The sequence below is a fragment of the Microcaecilia unicolor genome, chromosome 14 (assembly GCF_901765095.1).
Source record: "Microcaecilia unicolor chromosome 14, aMicUni1.1, whole genome shotgun sequence".
Classification (NCBI taxonomy): domain Eukaryota; kingdom Metazoa; phylum Chordata; class Amphibia; order Gymnophiona; family Siphonopidae; genus Microcaecilia; species Microcaecilia unicolor.
Window position 1 is genome coordinate 35,066,635 of NC_044044.1, and position 25,872 is coordinate 35,092,506.

Genomic DNA, 25,872 nt, shown 5'->3' on the forward strand with positions numbered 1-25,872 from the left:
AGTGTTCAGAAGAAAAACCTGGAGAAGGTCCGCAGATGACTGGCAAAAATAGATATTGGGATGGTGCAGATACCAAACTGTTCACTGAAGAAAGTGTTTATGAACGGCTTGCCAAACAGAAAATAGACAGAGCCGTGGGACCCAATGAGATTCATTCCAGGATATTAGATAGATAATGGCAGGTCTTCTAAAAGATGTGTGTAATAGGTCTTAGAAACAGGGGATGTTATGCAGGATAAGAGAGAGGATGATGTGGTAACTAAAAGCTGATATGTTCAACCTTGGTGGTGGTAAGAATAATCGAGATGTTACTGAAGGAAAGGATAGTGAACTTTCTGTAATCCAGTGGGATACAAGATCTGAGGCAACTTGGCGTCACTTAAGGTCAATTGTGCCAAATGCATCTGATTGATTTCTTTGACTAGATAACAAAAGAACTGGATCATGGACGTGGGCCTAGATGTGGTCTACTTAGATTTCAGCAAAGACTTTGATACTGTTCCTCATAGGAGCCTCATTAATAAATTGAGCAGCTTGAGGATGGGATCCAAAGTGGTTAACTGGATCAGAAATTGGTTGACTGATAGGCAACAGAGGGTGGTGGTAAAAGGAAGTTGCTCGGAAAGAAGGAAGAAAGGTGAGTAGTGGAGTGCTTGAAGGAACCATCCTGAGGCCGATTCTGCTCAATTTTTGTTTGAGTGATATTGCTGAAGGTTAGAAGAAAAAGTTTGCCTTTTTGTGGATGAGACAAAGATTGGCAAAAGAGTGGACACTTTGGAGGAAGTGGATGCTTTGCAGTTGAGTTTTAATATGAAAAAATGTAGAGCGAAATCCAAAGGAACTGGATGCAATAGGAGGTGAGTGACTGGTGTACATGGACCAGGCACAAGGTGGCAACACAAAGGTGGAGGCCAAGCCCAGAAGGATGCTCGACTGCATAGTGAGAGGCATAACCAGCATAGAAGGAAGGAGGTGCTAATGCCCCTGAAGAGGTCTTTGATGAGGCCCCCACTTGGAATATTGTGTTCAGTTTTGGATGCTGTATCTTGCCAAAGACATGAAAAGATCTGAAGAGGTCCAGAGGCAAGCAACCAAAATAGTATGGGAAGACATATGAGAGGAGACTTGAATAAGTATACCCTAGAGGAGAGAGGGGAGATACGATACAGACATTTAAATATCTGAAAGATATTGTTTATTGTTGATATATTTATATCTTGCCTGGATCAATGCTGGTAACAAGCATACACAGAGGCTTATTTTCAAAGCATATAGACTTACAAATTACATAGTCATCTGTGTAACTTTGTGAGTCTATGTGCTTTGAAAATGAGCACCATAAACAATTATAAAACTACAATAACACAAAAAAATAAATAAAATGAATAAAAAAGACATAAAATGGGACAAGAAAAACAGAGGCTGGTGATGGCAAGTCTGCCTCAACAAACACTCCTTGTATCCCCATATAATTTATTCATTCTCGTATTCCACAATTATCCAAAAGCAAGTTTTGGTTCAATGTGGCTTACATTTAAATGGTTTGGGAGTTCTACATTGTTGTTGTACAATTACAATACAATATAGTGTAGTGCATTTATTTGTTGTGTGGTTAGACAAGAAATTTCTTGAAAAGGTAAGTTCTCTTCTGAATTAGAGAGAGTTGTTGACGTTTCTTATGGCTTTGGGTATTGAGTTCCACCATCTGGAGCTCAAGTAGTTAAATCCTATGGTGTAGCTGGATTTGTAGGTTACCTACTATAATAAAAAGCACCTCCAACGTTCTGAAGCTGACTCCGTGGCAGTGAAGGGTTGTAGGGTTCATGCTGCCTGTAACGCTGTATCCATCTCCTGTTGTGACGTTAGCGTGCTTCCTGGTTCGTCACACGCAACGTCACATGCATGAGGGTGTTGTCGTCCCTCCCTTCCTCCCTTCCAGTTCCAGGTCCCCTCCCTCTGATTTTTAAAAGTCATCTTCACTTACCAAGTCAGGGTTACAGCGGACGACAGCAGCGGTAAAACGCATGCAGGCTCGGCCCTTCTCTCTCTCTCAGCTGTGGTCCCGCCATTGTTGAAACAGGAAATGAGGGCGGGACCACAGCTGAGAGAGAGAGAAGGGCCGAGCCTGTACGCCTTTTACCGCTGCTGGCGGCCGACGTAACCCCAATGAGGTAAGTGAAGGTGACTTTTAAAATTCGTAGGGAGGGGGCCTGGAACTAGAAGGGAGGGAAGGAGGGAGGGAGGGACGACCTGGAACTGGGAGGGAGGGACAGAGGGGGGACTGTCTTTTTCATGTTCAGTGTACAGTGCTGTGTACGTCTAGTAGTGCTATAGAAATGATAATTATTATTAGTAGTAATAGTAAAATCTGTTTCTGTTCTGGGATCTCTTCTAGGTACTTGTGACCTGGAAACAGGATACTGGGTTTGATGGACTTTTGGTCTGTCCCAGTATGGCATTGCTTATGTCCTTGTCTTAATGTGTATTCTGGTCAATATTTAAAGCAATTTAAGCGGTTGGGAGAGGCTTCTGGCTGTTTACATTGCTTATGAGGGAGATTCTGCCGCTCTTAACTGGTTAGTATCTCTGAATAGCACCGACTGCTAAATTGAAAGCTGGCTGTTTTGATGGTGGCTTTGGCATGCATTCGGTTAAGTTCTGATATTCAACGTTCAGGTGCGGAAGGTAAGCAGCTAATTCAGACGGCATAAAACATAGTCCTGTTTTTACACAATGATGCTTAAGCAGTTAAGTGTGGAATATCACACTTACTCAGATGAGAGAGAGGTGCCTGAATAAACGCAGACATTCAAAACTGCTGCCTGGACATGGCCCAAAATTTCATATCCGGGGATAATGCCAGTGGTGGCTAAAAAAAAAAAAAAAATGCTTGCTGCCACTGGCCTAATATCAACCCTGTTCTTTTTAGGTAGGTGATTTATTGTGTGTGTGTGTTTTTTTTTTCTGCTACTGGAGGAGTGGCCTAGTGGTTAGGGTGGTGGACTTTGGTCCTGGGGAACTGAGTTCGATTCCCACTTCAGGCACAGGCAGCTCCTTGTGACTCTGGGCAAGTCACTTAACCCTCCATTGCCCCATGTAAGCCGCATTGAGCCTGCCATGAGTGGGAAAGCGCGAGGTACAAATGTAACAACAAAAAAAATGTTTTTCTAATACTTGATTTTAGGTGTGTTTTATCATCATCTCCATCTGGGACATTGCTTTGTAATGAATAGGTAGATTATAAATGTTTTCAAATGAATCCATTTTAAGTTTGCTTCAGTGTAAAATGGATGTGTTGGCACAAGGGAAGGGTGAGGGACACAGATCAGAGAGCAGATAAGCTTCTCTCTGGCTACTTATGGAGACCCAGGAGAAATGTCTGGTGTCGGAACAAGTCAGTTGTGCTCCAGAGCAAGGAGGGTCCTGTTGCATGATGGGAATGATCTCAGGAGCAGGCATTGGCAATTGTACATAAAAACATAAGCATTGCCATACTGGGACAGACCAAAGGTCCATCAAGCCCAGTATCCGGTTTCCAACAGTGGCCAATCCAGGTCACAAGTACCAGGCAAGATCCCAAAACAGTACAACAGATTTTATGCTGCTTATCAATATATATAAATGGCGAGTGTCGTACTCACTCGCAAATGCGCAGTAGAGACCCTCTCTGCCCCGCCCCGCGTCAATACGTGATGACGAGGGCGGAACAGAGAGCGTCTCTACTGCGCATTTGCGAGGGACACCACCGTCGCTAACACTCCCCCCACCCGGAGTCGCCGCCGCCACCCACCTTCCACCCGGTCGGGCCCTTGATCCGCTATTGAAACAGCGAGGACACGCAGCACACAGCTCTGCTGAGCTGCCGTCGTCCTTCCTTCTTCTTCTCTGCCTGTGTCCCGCCCTCGACGACGTTACATCACATGAGGGCGGGACACAGGCAGAGAAGAAGGAAGGCCACGGCAGCTCAGCAGTAGAGCTGTGTGCTACGTGCTCTCGCTGTTTCAATAGCGGAGCGAGGGCCCGACCGGGTGGAAGGTGGGTGGCGATGAACTCGGAGGGGGAGCGGCAGCGGCGAACTCAGCGGCGGGGTGGGGGGCCTTTCAACCCCCCCCCCCTCTCCTATACTAGCCCGTTTTTACGGGCTGAACGGCTAGTCCTAGAAATAAGCAGTGAATTTTCCTAAGTCCATCTTAATAATGGCTTGTGGACTTTTCTTTTAAGAAAGTATTCAAATGTTTTTTAAACCCTGGATAATTTATTCAGTTTTGCACACAAAGAAAACCAACAAATTCTAAACCTGATTTACATTTTAAATATATTTACATTTTGAAAGATCTTATGTTTTCCAGCCAGTGACTGAACAGAGACAGTTGGTGAAGCAATGCATTTCCTTGGGAAGGGGTAGATAAAGGTGTCCTCCTAAGAAAGATGTCGTGGGTGTTTGAGTAAATTCCTTCACCATGTCCAGGGAGTGGTAATGTGAGTTTAGTCCCTGTAGTCATTTATAAAATTGGTCTCCTTGCAGGTAGTTTCCGTTCAGGCAGCTCTTCAAGGGCAATCTCTACACAAACAGTATACAAGCAGCCCTCCTTGAGGGAGATCTCCATAGAGACAGACTTCATAGCAACTCACCTAACAGATACTCTCATAAGGTAGCCCTCATAAGTGAGAGTCTTCTAGTGAGTGGTTTCTAGACAGTGAGTCCTTCATGTGGGAGTCATTTCACAGGCAGCCTTCCTATATGGCATTTTCTATAGGACAGGTGGTAGAGGGATCCGTCATTACCCAGAATGAGAACAGATCGAGGAACTGTTCTCTGGGGTTGTAGATGAATTTGTCATTACCCAGAATGAGGGTGGACCTAGGAAATGTTCTCTGGGGTTTTAAAGGGATCTTCATTATCCAGAATGAGGATGGACCTAGGAACCATTCTCTGGGGTTGTAGAGGGATTTCTCATTACCCAGAACGAGGGTGGAGCTAGGAACTGTTATCTGGGGTTGTAGAGGCTTCATTACCGAGAATGAAGGTAGACCTAGGAACCGTTCTCTGGGGTTGTAAAGGGATTTCTCATTACCCAGAACGAGGGTGGAGCTAGGAACCATTCTCTGGGGTTGTAGAGGGATTTCTCATTACCCAGAACGAGGGTGGAGCTAGGAACTGTTATCTGGGGTTGTAGAGGCTTCATTACCGAGAATGAAGGTAGATCTAGGAACCGTTCTCTGGGGTTGTAGAGGGACTTGTCATTACTGAGAATGAAGATGGGCCTAGTAACTGTTCTTTGGGGTTTAAAAGGAATCTGTCATTACTGAGAATGAGGATGATCCTAGGACCTATTCTGTAGGGTTGTAGAGGGATCTGTCATTGTCCAGGATGAGGATGGATCTAGGAACATTCCATGTGGTTGTAGGAGGATATGTAATTGTCCAGCATGAGGATGGATCTAGGAACCATTCCCTGGGGTTATGGACTGATATTGTCCAGAATGAGGATGGATCTAGGAACATTCCATGTAGTTATAGGAAGGCTTTGTCATTGTCCAGAATAAGGATGGATCTAGGAACCATTTCCAGGGGTTGTGGAGGGATGTTTATTGTCCAGAATGAGGATGAATCTAGGGAGCATTCCCTGGTGTTGTGGAGGGATCTTTCATTTCCCTTGATTGTGCTGACACTCCTCCTGAATGGGAATGAGAGATTTTTCTAGCCCCTCCTGATGCTGGCTAGGAGGTTCCTTTTCAACTGAAAGATTTTCCTCCTGTTTGGGGTATTTTAGTTCATCCTTAGAGAACTGGTCTTCAACCAAAGGACCAGAGTTTGTCAATGTGGTGATGTACCCAATGAATACAGTTGAAGGGTTATAGATAGAAAGAGAACCTAAGGCAATAAACATACAGGGATTAACTCTCACTACTGCATCTCTTAAAAGGCAATCTCAACAACCTGCAACACAAAAACAGTGTCTTTACAGCAGCGCCCTTGTCAGCACTGTGATCTTCCTTATAACAGTGCCCCTGTGAGCAGTGTGGTCTTCCTTATAACAGTGGCCCTGTGAGCAGTGTGATCTTCCTTATAACAGTGTCCCTGTGAGCAGTGTGGTCTTCCTTATAACAGTGGCCCTGTGAGCAGTGTGATCTTCCTTATAACAGTGCCCCTGTGAGCAGTGTGGTCTTCCTTATAACAGTGCCCCTGTGAGCAGTGTGATCTTCCTTATAACAGTGCCCCTGTGAGCAGTGTGGTCTTCCTTATAACAGTGGCCCTGTGAGCAGTGTGATCTTCCTTATAACAGTGTCCCTGTGAGCAGTGTGGTCTTCCTTATAACAGTGCCCCTGTGAGCAGTGTGGTCTTCTTTATAACAGTGGCCCTGTGAGCAGTGTGGTCTTCCTTATAACAGTGAACCTGTGAGCAGTGTGGTCTTCCTTATAACAGTGCCCTTGTCAGCACTGTGATCTTCCTTATAACAGTGCCCCTGTGAGCAGTGTGGTCTTCCTTATAACAGTGGCCCTGTGAGCAGTGTGATCTTCCTTATAACAGTGTCCCTGTGAGCAGTGTGGTCTTCCTTATAACAGTGGCCCTGTGAGCAGTGTGATCTTCCTTATAACAGTGCCCCTGTGAGCAGTGTGGTCTTCCTTATAACAGTGCCCCTGTGAGCAGTGTGGTCTTCCTTATAACAGTGCCCCTGTGAGCAGTGTGGTCTTCTTTATAACAGTGGCCCTGTGAGCAGTGTGGTCTTCCTTATAACAGTGAACCTGTGAGCAGTGTGGTCTTCCTTATAACAGTGCCCCTGTGAGCAGTGTGGTCTTCCTTATAACAGTGAACCTGTGAGCAGTGTGGTCTTCCTTATAACAGTGAACCTGTGAGCAGTGTGGTCTTCCTTATAACAGTGCCCCTGTGAGCAGTGTGGTCTTCCTTATAACAGTGGCCCTGTGAGCAGTGTGATCTTCCTTATAACAGTGCCCCTGTGAGCAGTGTGGTCCTCCTTATAACAGTGAACCTGTGAGCAGTGTGGTCTTCCTTATAACAGTGCCCCTGTGAGCAGTGTGGTCTTCCTTATAACAGTGAACCTGTGAGCAGTGTGATCTTCCTTATAACAGTGCCCCTGTGAGCAGTGTGGTCTTCCTTATAACAGTGGCCCTGTGAGCAGTGTGATCTTCCTTATAACAGTGCCCCTGTGAGCAGTGTGGTCTTCCTTATAACAGTGAACCTGTGAGCAGTGTGGTCTTCCTTATAACAGTGAACCTGTGAGCAGTGTGGTCTTCCTTATAACAGTGGCCCTGTGAGCAGTGTGATCTTCCTTATAACAGTGCCCCTGTGAGCAGTGTGGTCTTCCTTATAACAGTGCCCCTGTGAGCAGTGTGGTCTTCCTTATAACAGTGCCCCTGTGAGCAGTGTGGTCTTCTTTATAACAGTGGCCCTGTGAGCAGTGTGGTCTTCCTTATAACAGTGAACCTGTGAGCAGTGTGGTCTTCCTTATAACAGTGCCCCTGTGAGCAGTGTGGTCTTCCTTATAACAGTGAACCTGTGAGCAGTGTGGTCTTCCTTATAACAGTGAACCTGTGAGCAGTGTGGTCTTCCTTATAACAGTGCCCCTGTGAGCAGTGTGGTCTTCCTTATAACAGTGGCCCTGTGAGCAGTGTGATCTTCCTTATAACAGTGCCCCTGTGAGCAGTGTGGTCCTCCTTATAACAGTGAACCTGTGAGCAGTGTGGTCTTCCTTATAACAGTGCCCCTGTGAGCAGTGTGGTCTTCCTTATAACAGTGAACCTGTGAGCAGTGTGATCTTCCTTATAACAGTGCCCCTGTGAGCAGTGTGGTCTTCCTTATAACAGTGGCCCTGTGAGCAGTGTGATCTTCCTTATAACAGTGCCCCTGTGAGCAGTGTGGTCTTCCTTATAACAGTGAACCTGTGAGCAGTGTGGTCTTCCTTATAACAGTGAACCTGTGAGCAGTGTGGTCTTCCTTATAACAGTGGCCCTGTGAGCAGTGTGGTCTTCCTTATAACAGTGGCCCTGTGAGCAGTGTGGTCTTCCTTATAACAGTGCCCCTGTGAGCAGTGTGGTCTTCCTTATAACAGTGGCCCTGTGAGCAGTGTGGTCTTCCTTATAACAGTGCCCCTGTGAGCAGTGTGGTCTTCCTTATAACAGTGTCCCTGTGAGCAGTGTGATCTTCCTTATAACAGTGCCCCTGTGAGCAGTGTGGTCTTCCTTATAACAGTGGCCCTGTGAGCAGTGTGATCTTCCTTATAACAGTGCCCCTGTGAGCAGTGTGGTCTTCCTTATAACAGTGGCCCTGTGAGCAGTGTGATCTTCCTTATAACAGTGCCCCTGTGAGCAGTGTGGTCTTCCTTATAACAGTGAACCTGTGAGCAGTGTGGTCTTCCTTATAACAGTGAACCTGTGAGCAGTGTGGTCTTCCTTATAACAGTGAACCTGTGAGCAGTGTGGTCTTCCTTATAACAGTGCCCCTGTGAGCAGTGTGGTCTTCCTTATAACAGTGTCCCTGTGAGCAGTGTGATCTTCCTTATAACAGTGCCCCTGTGAGCAGTGTGGTCTTCCTTATAACAGTGCCCCTGTGAGCAGTGTGGTCTTCCTTATAACAGTGTCCCTGTGAGCAGTGTGGTCTTCCTTATAACAGTGTCCCTGTGAGCAGTGTGGTCTTCCTTATAACAGTGCCCCTGTGAGCAGTGTGGTCTTCCTTATAACAGTGCCCCTGTGAGCAGTGTGGTCTTCCTTATAACAGTGTCCCTGTGAGCAGTGTGGTCTTCCTTATAACAGTGAACCTGTGAGCAGTGTGGTCTTCCTTATAACAGTGTCCCTGTGAGCAGTGTGGTCTTCCTTATAACAGTGTCCCTGTGAGCAGTGTGATCTTTCTTATAACAGTGCCCCTGTGAGCAGTGTGATCTTCCTTATAACAGTGCCCCTGTGAGCAGTGTGGTCTTCCTTATAACAGTGGCCCTGTGAGCAGTGTGATCTTCCTTATAACAGTGCCCCTGTGAGCAGTGTGATCTTCCTTATAACAGTGCCCCTGTGAGCAGTGTGATCTTCCTTATAACAGTGCCCCTGTGAGCAGTGTGGTCTTCCTTATAACAGTGTCCCTGTGAGCAGTGTGAGCTTCCACACAGCAGTGGTGTTTTGTTGTGTTCAAGGCGTTCAATGTTTCAGACTTTGTTCTTTTTCTTATTTATTTACCACCTTTTTAAGAAATTCACCCAAGTGGTGTATAACAAGAACAATCTTCTTTAAACACCCTTATAAATCCCTTCCTTCTTCTTTCTTCCCCTAATCAACCTCTACACAATACTAACTATACCTAATATACTGGAACAACAATGTTAACAATACTATGTAAGCCACATTGAGCCTGCAAATAGGTGGGATAATGTGGGATAAAAAAAATCAAACTTTTCAATGTTCTTTTCTAGGGCAGCACTGTAACATGGAAATAGGTTTTTATGCTCAGACCTGTCATTCATATGTTAATCATCTCTCTGAACTCATGTGCAACTTTCTTTAGTCACCTTACTTTCTAACTCCTCTTACTCTCTTACCTATCTATATGTTCCGTCTTTGCTTACACCCTACGCTGTCTATTAAAATGTTCTATTACATATTCTGTTGACATAAGTGGTATACTAAACTGTTCTTTGTATTGTTGTTTGAATATTTTGACTGCTGTATTATTCATGCTTGATTTTATTTGTACTATACACCTTCTTGAGTGAATTCCTTCAAAAAAGCAGTAAATAAACCCTAATAAATAAATACGCACCTAGGACTCCATATCCCTCTGCCTTTATGTTAGGCTGCAGGGCAACTTCTGTTCTAGGATGTAGCTCCGCAGGGATCTCTAGCAGCTTTTCTGAGGACCCTGGTGTTATGGGCCCTGGATCAGAGGTGTCATTGCCAGTCCAGTCACAGAGAGGATGATGGGATGCAAAAGCATCTACTAGGTGATTCTCATTTCCCTGTGAGAAAGAGTAAGGGGGTGGGGGGGGGGGGAATGGATATCAAAGAGAGATGGGACACTAGTGAACAATGCTGTGTAGACTGAAACTAGAGTAGATTCTCAAAGGGAACAGGAAAAGGAAAGGGAAATGATGGGAAAGAGGATGGGGAATGTTTTACTTTTACACTGTTAACATTCTTTAGCAACCTTCTTATAACCAACATGGTCTTTAGAGATCTACAGATCCTTTGACTGTTCTATTTTCTAACATTTATACAAACTAGAGGTGCATTGTTGCTGTGCTTTTAGGGGTTCTTTTGCTAAATGGGCCCTGCTGCAGATAACTCGAGCTAACCTTTAGTAAAAGATACCCTGAGTGTTCTATTTTGTAACTTGTGGAGATTTAGAGGTGTTTTGTCACTGTGCTTTCAGTGTTCTGTTTTGTAACATATAGAGATTTGGAAGTGCATTCTCAATGTGCATGGATGGTCCTCATTTGTGAGTTATGAGATTTGGAGGTGCTTTGTCTCTCCTTTCAGTGTTCTATTTTGTAACATTTATACATCTAGAGGTCCGTTGTCGCTGTGCTTTGAGTGTTCTATTTTGTAACATATAGAGATTTGGAAGTGCATTCTCAATGTGCATGGATGGTCCTCATTTGTGAGTTATGAGATTTGGAGGTGCTTTGTCTCTCCTTTCAGTGTTCTATTTTGTAACATTTATACATCTAGAGGTCCGTTGTCGCTGTGCTTTGAGTGTTCTATTTTGTAACATATAGAGATTTGGAAGTGCATTCTCAATGTGCATGGATGGTCCTCATTTGTGAGTTATGAGATTTGGAGGTGCTTTGTCTCTCCTTTCAGTGTTCTATTTTGTAACATTTATACATCTAGAGGTCCGTTGTCGCTGTGCTTTGAGTGTTCTATTTTGTAACATATAGAGATTTGGAAGTGCATTCTCAATGTGCATGGATGGTCCTCATTTGTGAGTTATGAGATTTGGAGGTGCTTTGTCTCTCCTTTCAGTGTTCTATTTTGTAACATTTATACATCTAGAGGTCCGTTGTCGCTGTGCTTTGAGTGTTCTATTTTGTAACATATAGAGATTTGGAAGTGCATTCTCAATGTGCATGGATGGTCCTCATTTGTGAGTTATGAGATTTGGAGGTGCTTTGTCTCTCCTTTTAGTGTTCTATTTTGTAACATTTATACATCTAGAGGTCCGTTGTCGCTGTGCTTTGAGTGTTCTATTTTGTAACATATAGAGATTTGGAAGTGCATTCTCAATGTGCATGGATGGTCCTCATTTGTGAGTTATGAGATTTGGAGGTGCTTTGTCTCTCCTTTCAGTGTTCTATTTTGTAACATTTATACATCTAGAGGTCCGTTGTCGCTGTGCTTTGAGTGTTCTATTTTGTAACATATAGAGATTTGGAAGTGCATTCTCAATGTGCATGGATGGTCCTCATTTGTGAGTTATGAGATTTGGAGGTGCTTTGTCTCTCCTTTCAGTGTTCTATTTTGTAACATTTATACATCTAGAGGTCCGTTGTCGCTGTGCTTTCAGTGTTCTATTTTGCAACATTTATACATCTAGAGGTCCGTTGTCGCTGTGCTTTGAGTGTTCTATTTTGTAACATATAGAGATTTGGAAGTGCATTCTCAATGTGCATGGATGGTCCTCATTTGTGAGTTATGAGATTTGGAGGTGCTTTGTCTCTCCTTTCAGTGTTCTATTTTGTAACATTTATACATCTAGAGGTCCGTTGTCGCTGTGCTTTGAGTGTTCTATTTTGTAACATATAGAGATTTGGAAGTGCATTCTCAATGTGCATGGATGGTCCTCATTTGTGAGTTATGAGATTTGGAGGTGCTTTGTCTCTCCTTTCAGTGTTCTATTTTGCAACATTTATACATCTAGAGGTCCGTTGTCGCTGTGCTTTGAGTGTTCTATTTTGTAACATATAGAGATTTGGAAGTGCATTCTCAATGTGCATGGATGGTCCTCATTTGTGAGTTATGAGATTTGGAGGTGCTTTGTCTCTCCTTTCAGTGTTCTATTTTGTAACATTTATACATCTAGAGGTCCGTTGTCGCTGTGCTTTGAGTGTTCTATTTTGTAACATATAGAGATTTGGAAGTGCATTCTCAATGTGCATGGATGGTCCTCATTTGTGAGTTATGAGATTTGGAGGTGCTTTGTCTCTCCTTTCAGTGTTCTATTTTGTAACATTTATACATCTAGAGGTCCGTTGTCGCTGTGCTTTGAGTGTTCTATTTTGTAACATATAGAGATTTGGAAGTGCATTCTCAATGTGCATGGATGGTCCTCATTTGTGAGTTATGAGATTTGGAGGTGCTTTGTCTCTCCTTTCAGTGTTCTATTTTGTAACATTTATACATCTAGAGGTCCGTTGTCGCTGTGCTTTGAGTGTTCTATTTTGTAACATATAGAGATTTGGAAGTGCATTCTCAATGTGCATGGATGGTCCTCATTTGTGAGTTATGAGATTTGGAGGTGCTTTGTCTCTCCTTTCAGTGTTCTATTTTGTAACATTTATACATCTAGAGGTCCGTTGTCGCTGTGCTTTGAGTGTTCTATTTTGTAACATTTATACATCTAGAGGTCCGTTGTCGCTGTGCTTTGAGTGTTCTATTTTGTAACATATAGAGATTTGGAAGTGCATTCTCAATGTGCATGGATGGTCCTCATTTGTGAGTTATGAGATTTGGAGGTGCTTTGTCTCTCCTTTCAGTGTTCTATTTTGCAACATTTATACATCTAGAGGTCCGTTGTCGCTGTGCTTTGAGTGTTCTATTTTGTAACATATAGAGATTTGGAAGTGCATTCTCAATGTGCATGGATGGTCCTCATTTGTGAGTTATGAGATTTGGAGGTGCTTTGTCTCTCCTTTCAGTGTTCTATTTTGTAACATTTATACATCTAGAGGTCCGTTGTCGCTGTGCTTTGAGTGTTCTATTTTGTAACATATAGAGATTTAGAAATGCTTTGTCATTCCTTTGAGTATAATATTTTGTAACTTGTAGAGATTTTGAGGTGATTTGTCTTTTTTTTTTTTTTTTTTTTTTTAACTTTTAGGGATTTAGAGGTACATTTTCACTGGCTTGACTGTTCGTGACTACTAAATATGTCTTTTCAATATTGATCAGTCAAAGCACTGTGCCATTGCACCTCTAAATCTCAAAAGTTACAAAATACAACAGTCCAAGCCTTCTGGTTGTTTTTGCTGCTATAGACCAACACACTATTCCTTTGGAAAATAGAGAAAATAGTTTAAAACTATGTAGATAGTACTATAGCTCAAAAAGTAAATTTATTCCTACGCTTAATATAACACATGGTTAGTCCAGTGGTTCTGTGTCAGCAGTCTGATCTGCCATGTAGAGGATCCAGATTAGCTCTCTCTATGCCCTCTGGCCATCTGGAGGTAGAAATACTGCAAAGACAGCATTGAGAGCTCCTAAGGAGAGCGAGTTGCTATTTTTAAGGGAGAAACCTTGTGGGTGCTTATAGAATAAAGCTATTTTCCTGTATAAAGAGCTACTTATAGGTCTAAGAGGGATATTTGATAATTGCTGGGAGTTTTGGCTGCATACTTTAACCCTCCTCATTCAGCAGTGTTGTTCCCAAGAGCAAAAGCTTGCAAGTTACCCTGACCAGGAGGGAGATTTTGAGTCAGTGCTCAATTTCTAACATACCTGTTACTTGGGTACCTGAGGCAGGTATAGGAGATAGGTATCTACTATGGGGACCCTCTTTTAAAAGGAGGTAGTAACATCACAATGCATTATGGGACCAGCAGTGCTGATTTTAAGCTGTAGAATCAGGAACTGAAATAGAACACTGCATTAAGATGCAAGTTTAAAACTAGGACTTGGGAAAAAGTCTTCCCCCTGGAACTGGATAACTTGGTAGCTCTGTGCATGTCATTTTCTATTTTCAGAACTTTGTGCATTATTTTCATTGGGAAAAGTAAGCTCAAGACTTAGTGAGAATATGCATGGACTTTCAGTATGAAAACTGATGACTAAAAAGATTGAAACTGCACTGATTACCCAATAACACGGGGTCTCAAAACAGGCCCTATTTTATGGTTCCTGCCTTCAGGCTGAGACTGGAAACTGCAGGGGAGTTGTGAGCAAAGTTTCAGCTTTGCCTAGGACTGGAAGAAAAGGGAGAAAGGAGGAACTACAAGACCAAAAAATAAAACACAATTCAAAACTCACCTCTGAGAATCGGCTGCAGGATTGGAAGACTGAGAAGGAAACAGAAATGTCATGAGATCACACGAATGCAAGACTTGAGAGTTTCAGCAGGAGGCACTCGTTTAGTCAGAAGGCAACTTTTGAGTGAGCTAAGAGGTAGGATGGGTGAACATCATTTCTTCTTTCCCCTCCCAAGCCCCTCCAACTGAAGACATCAACAGCCCACCAAATCCCCCATCAGAAAACCATAGCACTTTGACCCACTGATGCCAGCATCCTGGAAATGCTTAATTCTTGACCATGAACTCAGCCTACGAGAGAACTGAGCATGCGGTGGAACCAGTGTTGGCAGCTCAGAGCATTCTTGTTGACCGCTGCAGTTTTTAATGGGGGTTTGGTAGGCTGTGGATGTCCCATCAGCCCAAATGATGCACCACTGTGGGGTTGGCATGAGGTGAAAGTGGATGGCCTAGGCCCTCTCAGGCCCATCTGTGGCTATGTCCCTGACTGTAGGTCCTGGGCTGGCTTATTCATTAGGCAATTTATTTATTGGGAATTATTAACCACCTTTATGAAGAGAACAGCGGGAACAGTCACCTAGGTCAACAATCTTTGGGGGGGGACCAGCAAAGGGCAGCTGTAGTCAAGGGAAACAATAGATCTTGACAGCCACAAGCTCAAAGAACCATCAACAAGTATTTCTTCCTTCAGGGAGGGGCAGCAGCTTCAGACAAAGAAAAACAATAGATCCTGCAGCTCCACTAAAGATCCATCAGGGCATTCTTGTAGCTCCAGGGAGGGTGGGCAATTTTCAAATTGCCCATTTACCCAGAAAATGGCTTTTTGGAAATTGCTTTCATTTTGAATATGAGTCATGATAGCAGGGGGCCACTTTAATAGCATAATGCCCAGTTACGCAGTTTTACAGGACTGTTGTGGGGTGACCATGAATTTGTAGTTTAATTTCAGAATCTCATTGGGAGGGCAAGAAAGGTAATTGCAGGGAAGTGTTCAAGGCTGAAGGTTTGCCAAACACGTCCAGTACCCTTAACCAGTCAGCAGCTGCTGTTGGCAATGCGTTGGGCACCTGCGGCAGGTATAGGAGAAAGGTATCTACTATGGGGATCCACTTTTAAGAGGAAGTGGTAACATCACAATGTATAGCACTAGGGCAAGGCAAAATGAAGTTTGTAATCCTTGGGCCAAAGGCACCTGACATGCATCTCTTCTATGAGACATCCTTCACTGTTGTGGTCTATGGAATGACACCCAAGATGACCCCATTGCATGCTGCAGACCCCTGCTTTGCTGTGTAGCCTGTGACTGTCTCCTTGTTGGGTTAGTGAGAAGCTACATCAGACACTACTCACCTTTCTTCAGGCAGGGAACTTTCACTTTCCTTCTGTGGAAAAGCAGAGCAGCCAGGAGGAGGGTCACCATGGAGAGAAGGAGAAGAGCCAGCACAGCCTGAGGAGCTGAAGATTTTTAAAAATATCAGTCCCTCTCCCCTATTATTTACATCAAATCATTCTCCAACTCCATACTCAGGTCTCTCTTCTATCCCTTTACCCCACTCTCCCTCCTTCAGCCCATCCCCAGTTTCTTTACCCAACCCTCTCTCCATCTTTCCCCATCTTTTACCAGCTCATTCATTTCCATCCTGTGCCCTTCACCTCCCCATCTCTCCATCACTGTAACTTTGCTCTATCTTATGCCTCTGCTCTCTCTGCTACAGAGTTTAGCAACAGTTGTAGGCAAAAAAATGCAGGACCACAGGATAAACTGATCACAAAAAAAATAATACCCAACAAACTCCATGATTTCTGCTGTTCACACGCTTTGTCCACAGTCCTTGTCACAGGATGCAAACAACTAGAAAATGGAAACACAAGAAATAAGTAGGACGCACACATGTCCATTCCCCAGTTCTCCCTGCAGTGTCAGTGGCAATTCCAGCCTGGTGAGACTGCCTCCTGTTGGTATCAGAGAAGCACTTCTATTCTCCTTTTCCCATGCAGTCGGTGTTTCTTCTCCACTTACTGTAATGTGGTTATACATTCCCCAGTTGTTGAATTGAAGACTCTCAGTTCTGTACAAGATGTCAGAGGTGGGCTGGAGGTAGGCTGGAAGGTCAAAGCTGAAGGAAACAACAGATAAATATTAAGTGTGTGTGTTGGGAATCTATTTCCTCTCAGATTTTAATGTTGTGTGTTTGTGTGCTGGGGGTCCAGTTCCTCTCAGAGTTTCTTATACTACTACTACTTATCATTTCTATAGTGCTACTAGACGTACGCAGTGCTGTACACTCAGGGGTGTGCTGGTAAGTTTTTAACAACAGGCTCTTTCTCCGGACATAGCCAGCTCTGCAGTTGGAAGGGCCAGGGGTGGCCGGGGGTGGGGGAGCAACACTTGCCTCTCTCTCCTTCCTCCCTTCGTGCGGGCACGCTAGGCATACCATTGCTGGCAGCCAATAGATGGACTGCCACCACTCCCAACGTCTTGCTCTGAGTAGCATGCTGGAACTTCTCTCACATGCTCGAGAAGCCCCAGCCTGCTGCCCAGAGTTGGAAACAAGGAGCGGGGAGCAGCAGTAGTCTATTTACTTGGCTGGCAGGGCTCAGCATCCCCACCAGCAAAGTAAAAGATAATTCAGCAGGAGGCCCAAGCCCACATTTTGGGAGTCAGTTGTTAAAGTAGCCATGGAGGGCCCTACTTTAACAACCGGCTCCCAAAATTCTTAAAAACTTAACAACCGGCTCTTGTGAGCCTGTGAGAGCCTGCTCCAGCACACCACTGTGTACACTGGACATGAAGAGACGTGATTAGGATGGACAAATAAGGGATAAAGGAATTAAGGTGGGAATGATAAAACATAGAAGAAGTGTTAGGAGTTAAAGCATCACCAAAAAGATGGGCTTTTAGCCTAGATTTGAAGACTGCCAGAGCTGATTCAGGAAGTCTATTCCAGGCATATGGTACAGCAAGATAAAAGGAACAGAGTCTGGAGTTGGCAGTGAAGGAGAAGGGTACAGATAAGAGAGATTTACCTGATGAACAGAGTTCTCAGGGAGGAGTGTAGGGAGAGATAAGAGTGGAGAGGTACTGAGGAGCTGCAGAGTGAATGCACTTGTAAGTCAATAAGAGGAGTTTGAATTGCATGCAGAAATGGATAGGGAGCCAATGAAGAGACTTGAGGAGAGGGCTAATATGAGCATAGTGACACTGGTGGAATATGAGTCATGCAGCAGAATTTTGAACACATTGAAGGGGAGAGAGATGGTTTAGTGGGAGACCTGTAAGAAGCAAGTTGCAATAATCTAAGCAAGAGGTGATAAGAGTGTGGATAAGGGTTCTGGTAGTGTGCTCAGAAAGGAAAGGACAAATTTTGGTGATATTATAGGGAAAGACATGACAGGTTTTAACAGTCTGTTGATTATGTGCAGAGAAGAAGAGAGGAGTCGAAGATGACACCCAAGGTTACCAGCTGATGAGACAGGGAGGATGAGGGTGTTATCCACAGAGATAGAGAATGGGGAAGAGGAGAGGTTGGTTTAGGGGAAAAGATAAGAAGGTCATGTTTAGTTTCAGATGGCAGTGAGACATCCAGGCAGCAATGTCAGACAGGCAGACTGATACTTTGGTCTAGATTCCTGCTGAAATTTCTGGTGTGGAGAGGTAGATCTGGGGGGAGTCAGCATAAAGATGATACTGAAAACCATGGGATGAGATCAGAGTACCAAGGGAAGAAGAATAGATGGAGAAAAGAAGAGGTCCCAGGACAGATCCCTGAGGTACACCAACTGACAGTGGGATAGAAGTAGAGGAGGATCCACTAGAGTACACACTAAAGGTATGATGCTGGGAGAGATAAGAAGAAAACCAGGAAAGAACAGAGCCCTGAAATCCAAGTGAGGACAGTGTATCTAGGAGTAGGTGGTGATCAACAGTGTCAAAAGCAGCAGATAGATTGAGAAGGATGAGGATAGAATAGAGATCTTTGAATCTGGCTAGAAACAGGTCATTGGAGCCTTTAGCAAGCGCTGTTTCAGTTGAATTAAAAGGGCCAAAGCCAGATTGAAGTGGATCAGGAATAGCTTGAGATGAAAGAGAGTCAAGATAATGGCGGTGAACAGCACATTCAAGTATCTTGGATAGGAAAGGGAGAAGGGAGATGGGGCAATAGTTGGACGGACAGGTAGGGTCCAATGAAGGTTTTATATATATATATATATATATATATATATATATATATATATATATATATATATAATATATATATATATATATATATATATATATATATATATATATGTGTGTGTGTGTGTTTGTGCGCTGGTGGTCCATTTCCTCTCAGATCTTCTTATTGTGTATCTGGGTGTAGGGTTGAAGCTATAATCTTACTATTTGGATACTTTGTGCTGTTGCTGATCCACAGACACTGTTGGCAAGGCTTGGAGTATACGGTCCGGTTCTGACATCTGTAGCCAGGCTTACACTGACAGATTCGTGGGGACCGAGGGCCGCAGGGTTGCTTTTCTACTAGATCACCTGGGTAAGTAGACACAGACATAGGAGTCAGGGCATGTGCAAGGCCTGAGAGTGTGGAAGTTCAGGCAATTTGTAAGGAGCATCTCTTTACCTTTGCATTTGGGAGAGCATTGAATACATGCAAAATGAGTGTGCCACTCGCTGGTGTAAGAATTCATAGGACAGGTCCTACAGATGGTGTTATTGGTTTCAGAGCATCGATCTGCTGCATATTCTCCTAATGAATAAAAAAAAGTAAGGAGGAGATGCAAGAACATCAAGATTCATGTCTTGGAGTTGTCAGAAGTAGATCTTGGAGGCAGTTACCTGGGGGGCACTTTGAACAGCACCATTTTCCCTCATGCAGATACTCGTGCTCACTGGTGTTGCACTTTCCTCCGAGAGGACGATAAGGAGCTGGAAACTGCAGAAGATCATATTGGAAATCAGAATTCATCCTGCTGTTGTGGGATGTTTGTGAGGGTGAGGTGGTTGGGTGATGTGTGACAGGTGTGTGTTCATATGGGTGTGAAGCCTGCATTGTCATTCCACCTTTTGCACCTAATCTGCTGTGGGACTGTGTGTGTGTTTCTCAGGGTGAGGTAGTTGGGTGGTGTATGAAAGGGCAGGAGATGTGGTGTGTGTGTGTGTATAGGCATTGCTGTTGCCCATTCTGTACCTATTCTGTGGCTACAGGATATGTTTGCAAGGCAGGGTGGTGGGACAGTGTGTGCAGGTGGTGCAGATCTTGGATTCAGTGGAGCAGTAAGATATAGAAGGCTTCATGTCAGTTTAGCAGGGTCTGATATGGTGGAAAGAGGAAAGATGGGCTGCTTCACACACGTTTCTGAGTAACCCACTGTCTGTTCTGATCAGGTCGTGATGACGGATGTGGCAGCTAGAAACGAGAATAACAAGACTGCAAGAAAGGGCAAATACGTGAGAGCAGGAAGAAAGTGAGTCACAGTGAGATCAGTGTCAGCAGTGAAGAGAGAAGTCAGCTTTTCCCCAGAATAAATACATACACGCGCATACATGGAATCACAGGAAACCTTACACACACAAACGTATGCATGCACAAAAGATTGCATGCACACTGCACCAATATGCATTCACACACACAGGCATATTAATCACATATATGCACACACAAACAGAGATGCACATCCTTACTACACATACACATGCAATCACATGAACACTCATACACACACATGCAAATGTTTGTGCAACCATGTGTTTTTGTATCTTCGTTGCACCCAGATATACTGACACACACATGCATATTAACTCACATATTTTCACTCTTATACACACATGCATACTCTCATATCAACACAAATGTAAGCACATGCAGATACACACGCATATGTACGCATGGAAATATATCTACACACTTGCATGCACATATATGTTCTCACACATCCCCATACATGAATGCACACACACACAGAGCCTCAGTTCTTGAGTACAACTCTGCCAGGACTCAAACACTGAGGAGGGGACTAAGCCGCCTGGTTTCCTGTCGCTGAATCAGACCTGAATAGGATGGAAACCTATGTTTCTCCTTCTCGTAAGAGATGCTCTTCCTTACCATTCGTCCATCTGAGTCATGGGGGGCAAGGGAAGGGAATAAACCCTAGGTACCGTTACCTGTGTATAGCAGGCATTAAGGGTGACACTGAGATGCACTGTCCTTAAGGTTTTTGTTGTATGTATGTGTCCACATGTGTATTGTAGAAGTTTGCCCACAGCAGTGCCCCTGTGTGAGTTTCACTGCAGCAGTGCCCCCCCCAAGGGTGTTTCCTTGCCTTTTCTTTGATACTCCTGCAACCCTCCCTGAATCACAGTAGCTCACAGACTTGTGTGTTTCTCAGTGAGAGGAATACAAATTACTTTCAGAATATTTGCTTCTTACCTGTCTGGGCTCCATAGCAGCAGAACCGAAACGCGTGAGGAGCAATAGTTTGATGGCATGTAGGACCAATTCCAGACCCCCCATTTCGGATCAAATGCTCCTGGCTCTTCTCAAGTGCTGCCTCTGCTTCTTCAGAATAACGGACCAGAAGCACAAGGTAATGTGCCGAGAGCACTGTGCCAGTAACGGTGTCTTCAGCAACCACCACCCCCCCGACGTCACCCGAGAAGTAAAATTGCAACAAGCAATGGAAGAGACCTTTTGTGACTTCTTCTGTCTGCCAACACCTCCAGCTGCCTGAGATACCAACTTCCGTGCTCAGGTGATGCACCCACACACAGATCCACTTCCTGCCCCTGGTGGCAGAAATAGACCACGTCTGTGCCCTTTTGTAAACTGTTTCTCTACAGAGATACAGGTTAAGTGGAAATAGGTAGAATTTGAGGTGAAGAGATGAACTGTAAGTGGGGGAGATGCACAGAACTCCACCAGCTGAACACTGAGTCAGAATTACTGACCAATGCAAATAGTATGCAAATTATATGCACACTGTTAAAGTGTTGAGCATTGGTTTGTAAAGGGGGTCCAAATATTCCTGATGCATGCCCACAAGAGCTGGGTGGTAGGAACAACTCTTCTGCATATGCGCATTGATGATTGGACCCCTCCCAACCCCAAACCTAAAAATCCCTGGTGGTCCAGTGGACCCCTCCCAACCCCCCAACCTAAAAAATCTGTGGTGGTCCAATGGACTTCTCCCAGCCCCCTAAACCTATAAAAAATTCCCTGGTGGTCCAGTGGACCCCTCCCAATTCCCCAACCTAAAAAAAAAGCCCCAGTGGTCCAGTGGACCCCTCCTGATGTCCCCCCCCCCCCAAAAAAATGACCTGGAGTTTTTTTTCCTTATATAGTACTTAGCCCCTCCCAGTACATCCCAGGATGCACTGGGCAGGGGCTAGGCTCCGTCATTTTGTTGAGGGAGTAGGCATTCCTTCTGCTTCTGACTAAAAGTATTTGGAGGGGTCCTGGGGGGTGGGATTTCACTAGACTACCAGGGCCAGTGTTCACTCGGGTGGGTCAGGGGGTCCGCTGGACCACATGCTATTTTTTAGGGGGGGTTGGGAGATAGCCACAGGACCACTGGGGATTTTTTTTGTCTTGGAGGAGGCTCAGGGAAGGTTTTAGAGAGAAGGGGCTAAGGCATGACTTGTGCCTGAGCCAATTAGTGGTCAGTCACTATCAACTCAAGAGCTGTTGGTAGTTTCTAGCCCTTCTTGCTGTACCATATACTTGGAATAGACTTCCTGAGCCGGTACGTCAAGCTCCATCTCTGGCCGTCTTCAAATCTAAGCTAAAAGCCACCTTTTTGATGCTGCTTTTAACTCCTAACCCTTATTCACTTGTTCAGAACCCTAATTTTATCATCCTCACTTTAATATTAGTAGTTTAATATTAGTACATCCACGCTCTTATCACCTCGCACTTAGACTATTGCAACTTGCTTCTCACAGGTCTCCCACTTAGCCATCTCTCTCCTCTTCAATCTGTTCAAAATTCTGCTGCACGACTAATGTTCCGCCAGGGTCGTTATGCTCATATTAGCCCTCTCCTCAAGTCACTTCACTGGCTTCCTATCCGTTTCCGCATACAGTTCAAACTCCTCTTATTAACCTATAAGTGCATTCACTCTGCAGCTCCTCAGTACCTCTCCACTCTCATCTCTCCCTATATTCCTCCCCGGGAACTCAGTTCACTGGGTAAATCTCTCTTATCTGCACCCTTCTCCTCCACCGCTAACTCCAGACTCCGTTCCTTTTATCTTGCTGCACCAAATGCCTGGAATAGACTTCCTGAGCCGGTACATCAAGCTCCATCTCTGGCAGTCTTCAAATCTAAGCTAAAAGCCCACTTTTTTGATGCAGCTTTTAACTCCTAACCCTTATTCACTTGTTCAGAACCCTTATTTTATCATCCTCACTTTAATATTCGCTTATCTCTTGTTTGTCCTGTTTGTCTGTCCTAATTAGATTGTAAGCTCTGTCGAGCAGGGACTGTCTCTTCATGTTCAAGTGTACAGCGCTGGGTACGTCTAGTAGCGCTAAAGAAATGATAAGTAGTAGTAGTAGATTTTCCATGCGCCATTTCTCTGTGCATTGCATGGAGTCACTAATGAGCTGATAAGTACATAAGTATTGCCATATTGGGACAGACCCAAGGTCCATCAAGCCCAGCATCCTGTTTCCAATAGTGGCCAATCCAGATCACAAGTACCTGGCAAGATCCCCAAAAGTACAATACATTTGATGCTGCTGGGCCCTCCCACTGCATGCCAACCACTAGAAGTAAAGCTGCTTGAACAGGCTGCCACTGGCCCTCAGGAGCTTAAGAATCCTGACATCTGCTGCTAACCACTCAAAGGCCACATCTGCATCCTCTGTGCCCTTCATACCAAAGCAGTAGGAGGCAGTTCAGCTGCAGACAAGCCCACCCCCAAAAGCACAGGATGTCCAATTGCCTATCCCTGACAATGAAGGCATTCGGGGCGCCTGGATCCACCCCACCCCCTGGGGCATACCATCAACAGACAATCCCATGGGGAGGAGGAACTGAACACTAATGTGCCCTGCCCAATGCCCCCCTCCCAAGAGCAATCAAGGCCAGGCCCCAACCCATAGAGAGCAGAGACTCCACCCAATACCCAGAAAGGTCACCTGTCAAAATGGCAGTGTAACTGTAAATCCAAAATCCCAAGGGCCCCCCCCCCCCCCCCAGATCCATCCGCAGTTGTGTATGGCATTCCTGGATGGGGGCAATTGAGGCTCTACTACTTCAGGTCTAAAACATGCCCCCAGGGTATTTTTATTCTGCTTCTCAGCAGGTTGTGGATGATGTGGGGCTGAAGGTTGCTTCCTGCAGTGGGTGGGGAGGGGAGAGGGGTTCCAAGACTGATTGTCAGATGGTTCCTGGCCAGACGAGGTGTCTGTTGGACTTGGGCTCTGGCTGAGGTCGGTTGGCAGATCCATGGTAGGCTTGCAGCCTGGCAAGGCTATCTGTTCTTGCACAGTTGGGGTGGGGTCCCTGATGTGCAGGATGGTATAGCTGCAATGAGTTCTGTTATCGATACAGGGCTGGCCGTTTGCTCCTTGTTTTGTTTCAGGTGGGGGGGGGGGGGTGTTCCAGACTGCAGCTTCTGATGGTTGAAGGAGGGCCAGCGAGAAGTCCCAACTGGCCCCTTGTGTCAGTAACCCAAGCTACAGGGTCTTAGGCTCATGGGGGAAGAGCTGGATTTTTAACTAATGGGTCAGGTGACCTGGTTTAAATTTGGTACAAGAGGTACATGCTGGCTTGAAGGGCCCTGGCTTGGCTGAGATGGGGCTTTGCTAATTTCACACCACTTTGCTGAGAGGGGCAAGTGTAACTGGGTGATAAGTTCTTTGTCCTTTGGTTGACATAAAATTGTTGCCAGTTAACCCATTTATTAATTTTTTTCTTACATTTGTACCCCGCGCTTTCCCACTCATGGCAGGCTCAATGCGGCTTACATGGGGCAATGGAGGGTTAAGTGACTTGCCCAGAGTCACAAGGAGCTGCCTGTGCCTGCAGTGGGAATCAAACCCAGCTCCCCAGGACCAAAGGCCACCAGTCTAACCACTAGGCCACTCCTCCACCCATACAGGTGTAGAGTCTTTTCATTTGGTATGGATGAGGCTAAGAGGGATTGAATGAGAAATTGTGGCGTCTGTGACTGTTATATTCCTTTTGCAAACCACCATGAGGTCTTTGGTCCAATTAAATACAGGTAATTTTTAAACTACCCACTTAGCTGCAAAGTATATTTCTCTTAGCTCACACTTTGCACTGGTTCTCAGTGGGACAGAATCTGTGCACTTTGCCAGATGTTCATTTAGGAATCGGCTTTGTATATCGCAAATAATAACCTGTAAGTGGTAAAAATGATCTAAGGAAAAGTATCCCCAGGACACTTTTGCATTCTTTTACTGTGGGTGAAAACATGGAGAGCTCAGAACCCTCACCCCAGTCATGCCCCTTCCACTGAGCCTAAATGTACGCACTTTAGCACTATTTTCAGCTGGTAAAGTAATAATTTCCTCATGGAAATGGTGTAAAAATTGTTCACATTAGTGATGAGCTCATTTGTGGCAATAGTGAAAGAAGCAGTCCCACACATCTGCTTTTTATTTTTCCAAAGCAAAATTTCCTTTGTAATTGTTTTGCCCTCCCCTCAATCTCATCTTGTCTAGGTAACGCTTCCTAAAGTACTCGGGTCATTTGTCCACACACAGGGAGGGCAGTAAAGAAAACATTTTGAGGGGGGGGGGGCAAATTGGCATTTACCAGTGGATAGGGCTTTAATAATTGTTTCAGACTGGCCCTGTCAGAGACTTTCCTTTCCTTTTTTTGGATTTATACCCCCCACACATCCGAGTCGGGGACTCAGTTCTGTGTGGCTTACTTAATGTAAGCCCCACAGATATACAAATAGAAGTCCGATATACAACTCGGATATTCATCCTCTGATATACTAATAGCAGGTCAGGGGTGAGTGAAGGGGGACAGAGGGTAGCTGCAGTTTCATGATCTGGGTATATTTGTTGGGCTGTTTGTACTTTAATGCTAGGTTGCATCGATCATAAGGACAGATGCTGGGCACGATAGTCATGGCTTCCCTTATGTTCTTATGTGCTCTATATAAAGGTTCTATATCTATAAGCCCTGACTGTGTATACAGGTGTCTTTTTTTTTATTTTTAAAGAAGTCTTTAATCATGAAGATACATTTTATACAGTTGTACTTCAGGTTTAGGAGGTTGATCTGGAAAAATGACCATAAGTTTAAATTACAGCCTACTCTGTGGTATAATTATTATATGTAATAAGTTGTACTCTGCAGTGTTTATTGTAGCATAACAGCCTAAGATATAAACAGGAAAGACAAGGCAATTTGCCATTGAAATGATGCTGAGGGTTTGGCTTATTCTAAAAATACACCATTTAGCATTTGTGTCATCTCAGCACTCAAAAAATGTGATCTGTGAATAAGGTCTGAAAAACTGTCTCCAAAACTGACCTGCCTCACTGGTCAGGATCTTTTTCCTTCTAATTTGTCTTGGGGTGTGTATCCTTCTCCATTCAGGGGCTGTCTTTGGGACCTCTATCATTAGCGTATTAGGGGATTAAAGATCCTGCTGTTTTCAGTGTAAATGTTGACACTAGTCCACTGGGGTGTGTGGATACTATT

The 25,872-nt window shown here is 44.6% G+C and overlaps 1 protein-coding gene across 2 annotated transcripts; it reads right to left on the minus strand.

Moving 5' to 3' along the window:
- Positions 1-4,904: 4,904 nt before the first annotated feature.
- LOC115458360 (tumor necrosis factor receptor superfamily member 3-like) lies at positions 4,905-20,910 on the minus strand. Of its 2 annotated transcripts, none has more exons than XM_030188260.1 (11): positions 20,614-20,910; positions 19,023-19,119; positions 18,808-18,933; positions 18,570-18,716; positions 16,209-16,305; positions 15,973-16,040; positions 15,539-15,643; positions 14,190-14,218; positions 9,766-9,961; positions 5,190-5,874; positions 4,905-4,919 (listed from the first exon to the last, which is right to left on the minus strand). In XM_030188260.1, the coding sequence occupies exons 1-10, from the start codon at positions 20,695-20,697 to the stop codon at positions 5,648-5,650; spliced, it is 1,176 nt and encodes a 391-aa protein (XP_030044120.1). In that variant the 5' UTR covers positions 20,698-20,910; the 3' UTR covers positions 4,905-4,919; positions 5,190-5,647. The 2 variants fall into 2 exon arrangements, with proteins under 2 accessions (XP_030044120.1, XP_030044118.1); XM_030188258.1 differs by having other exon boundaries at positions 4,909-4,919; positions 5,034-5,874.
- Between the last annotated feature and the right edge of the window lie 4,962 nt (positions 20,911-25,872).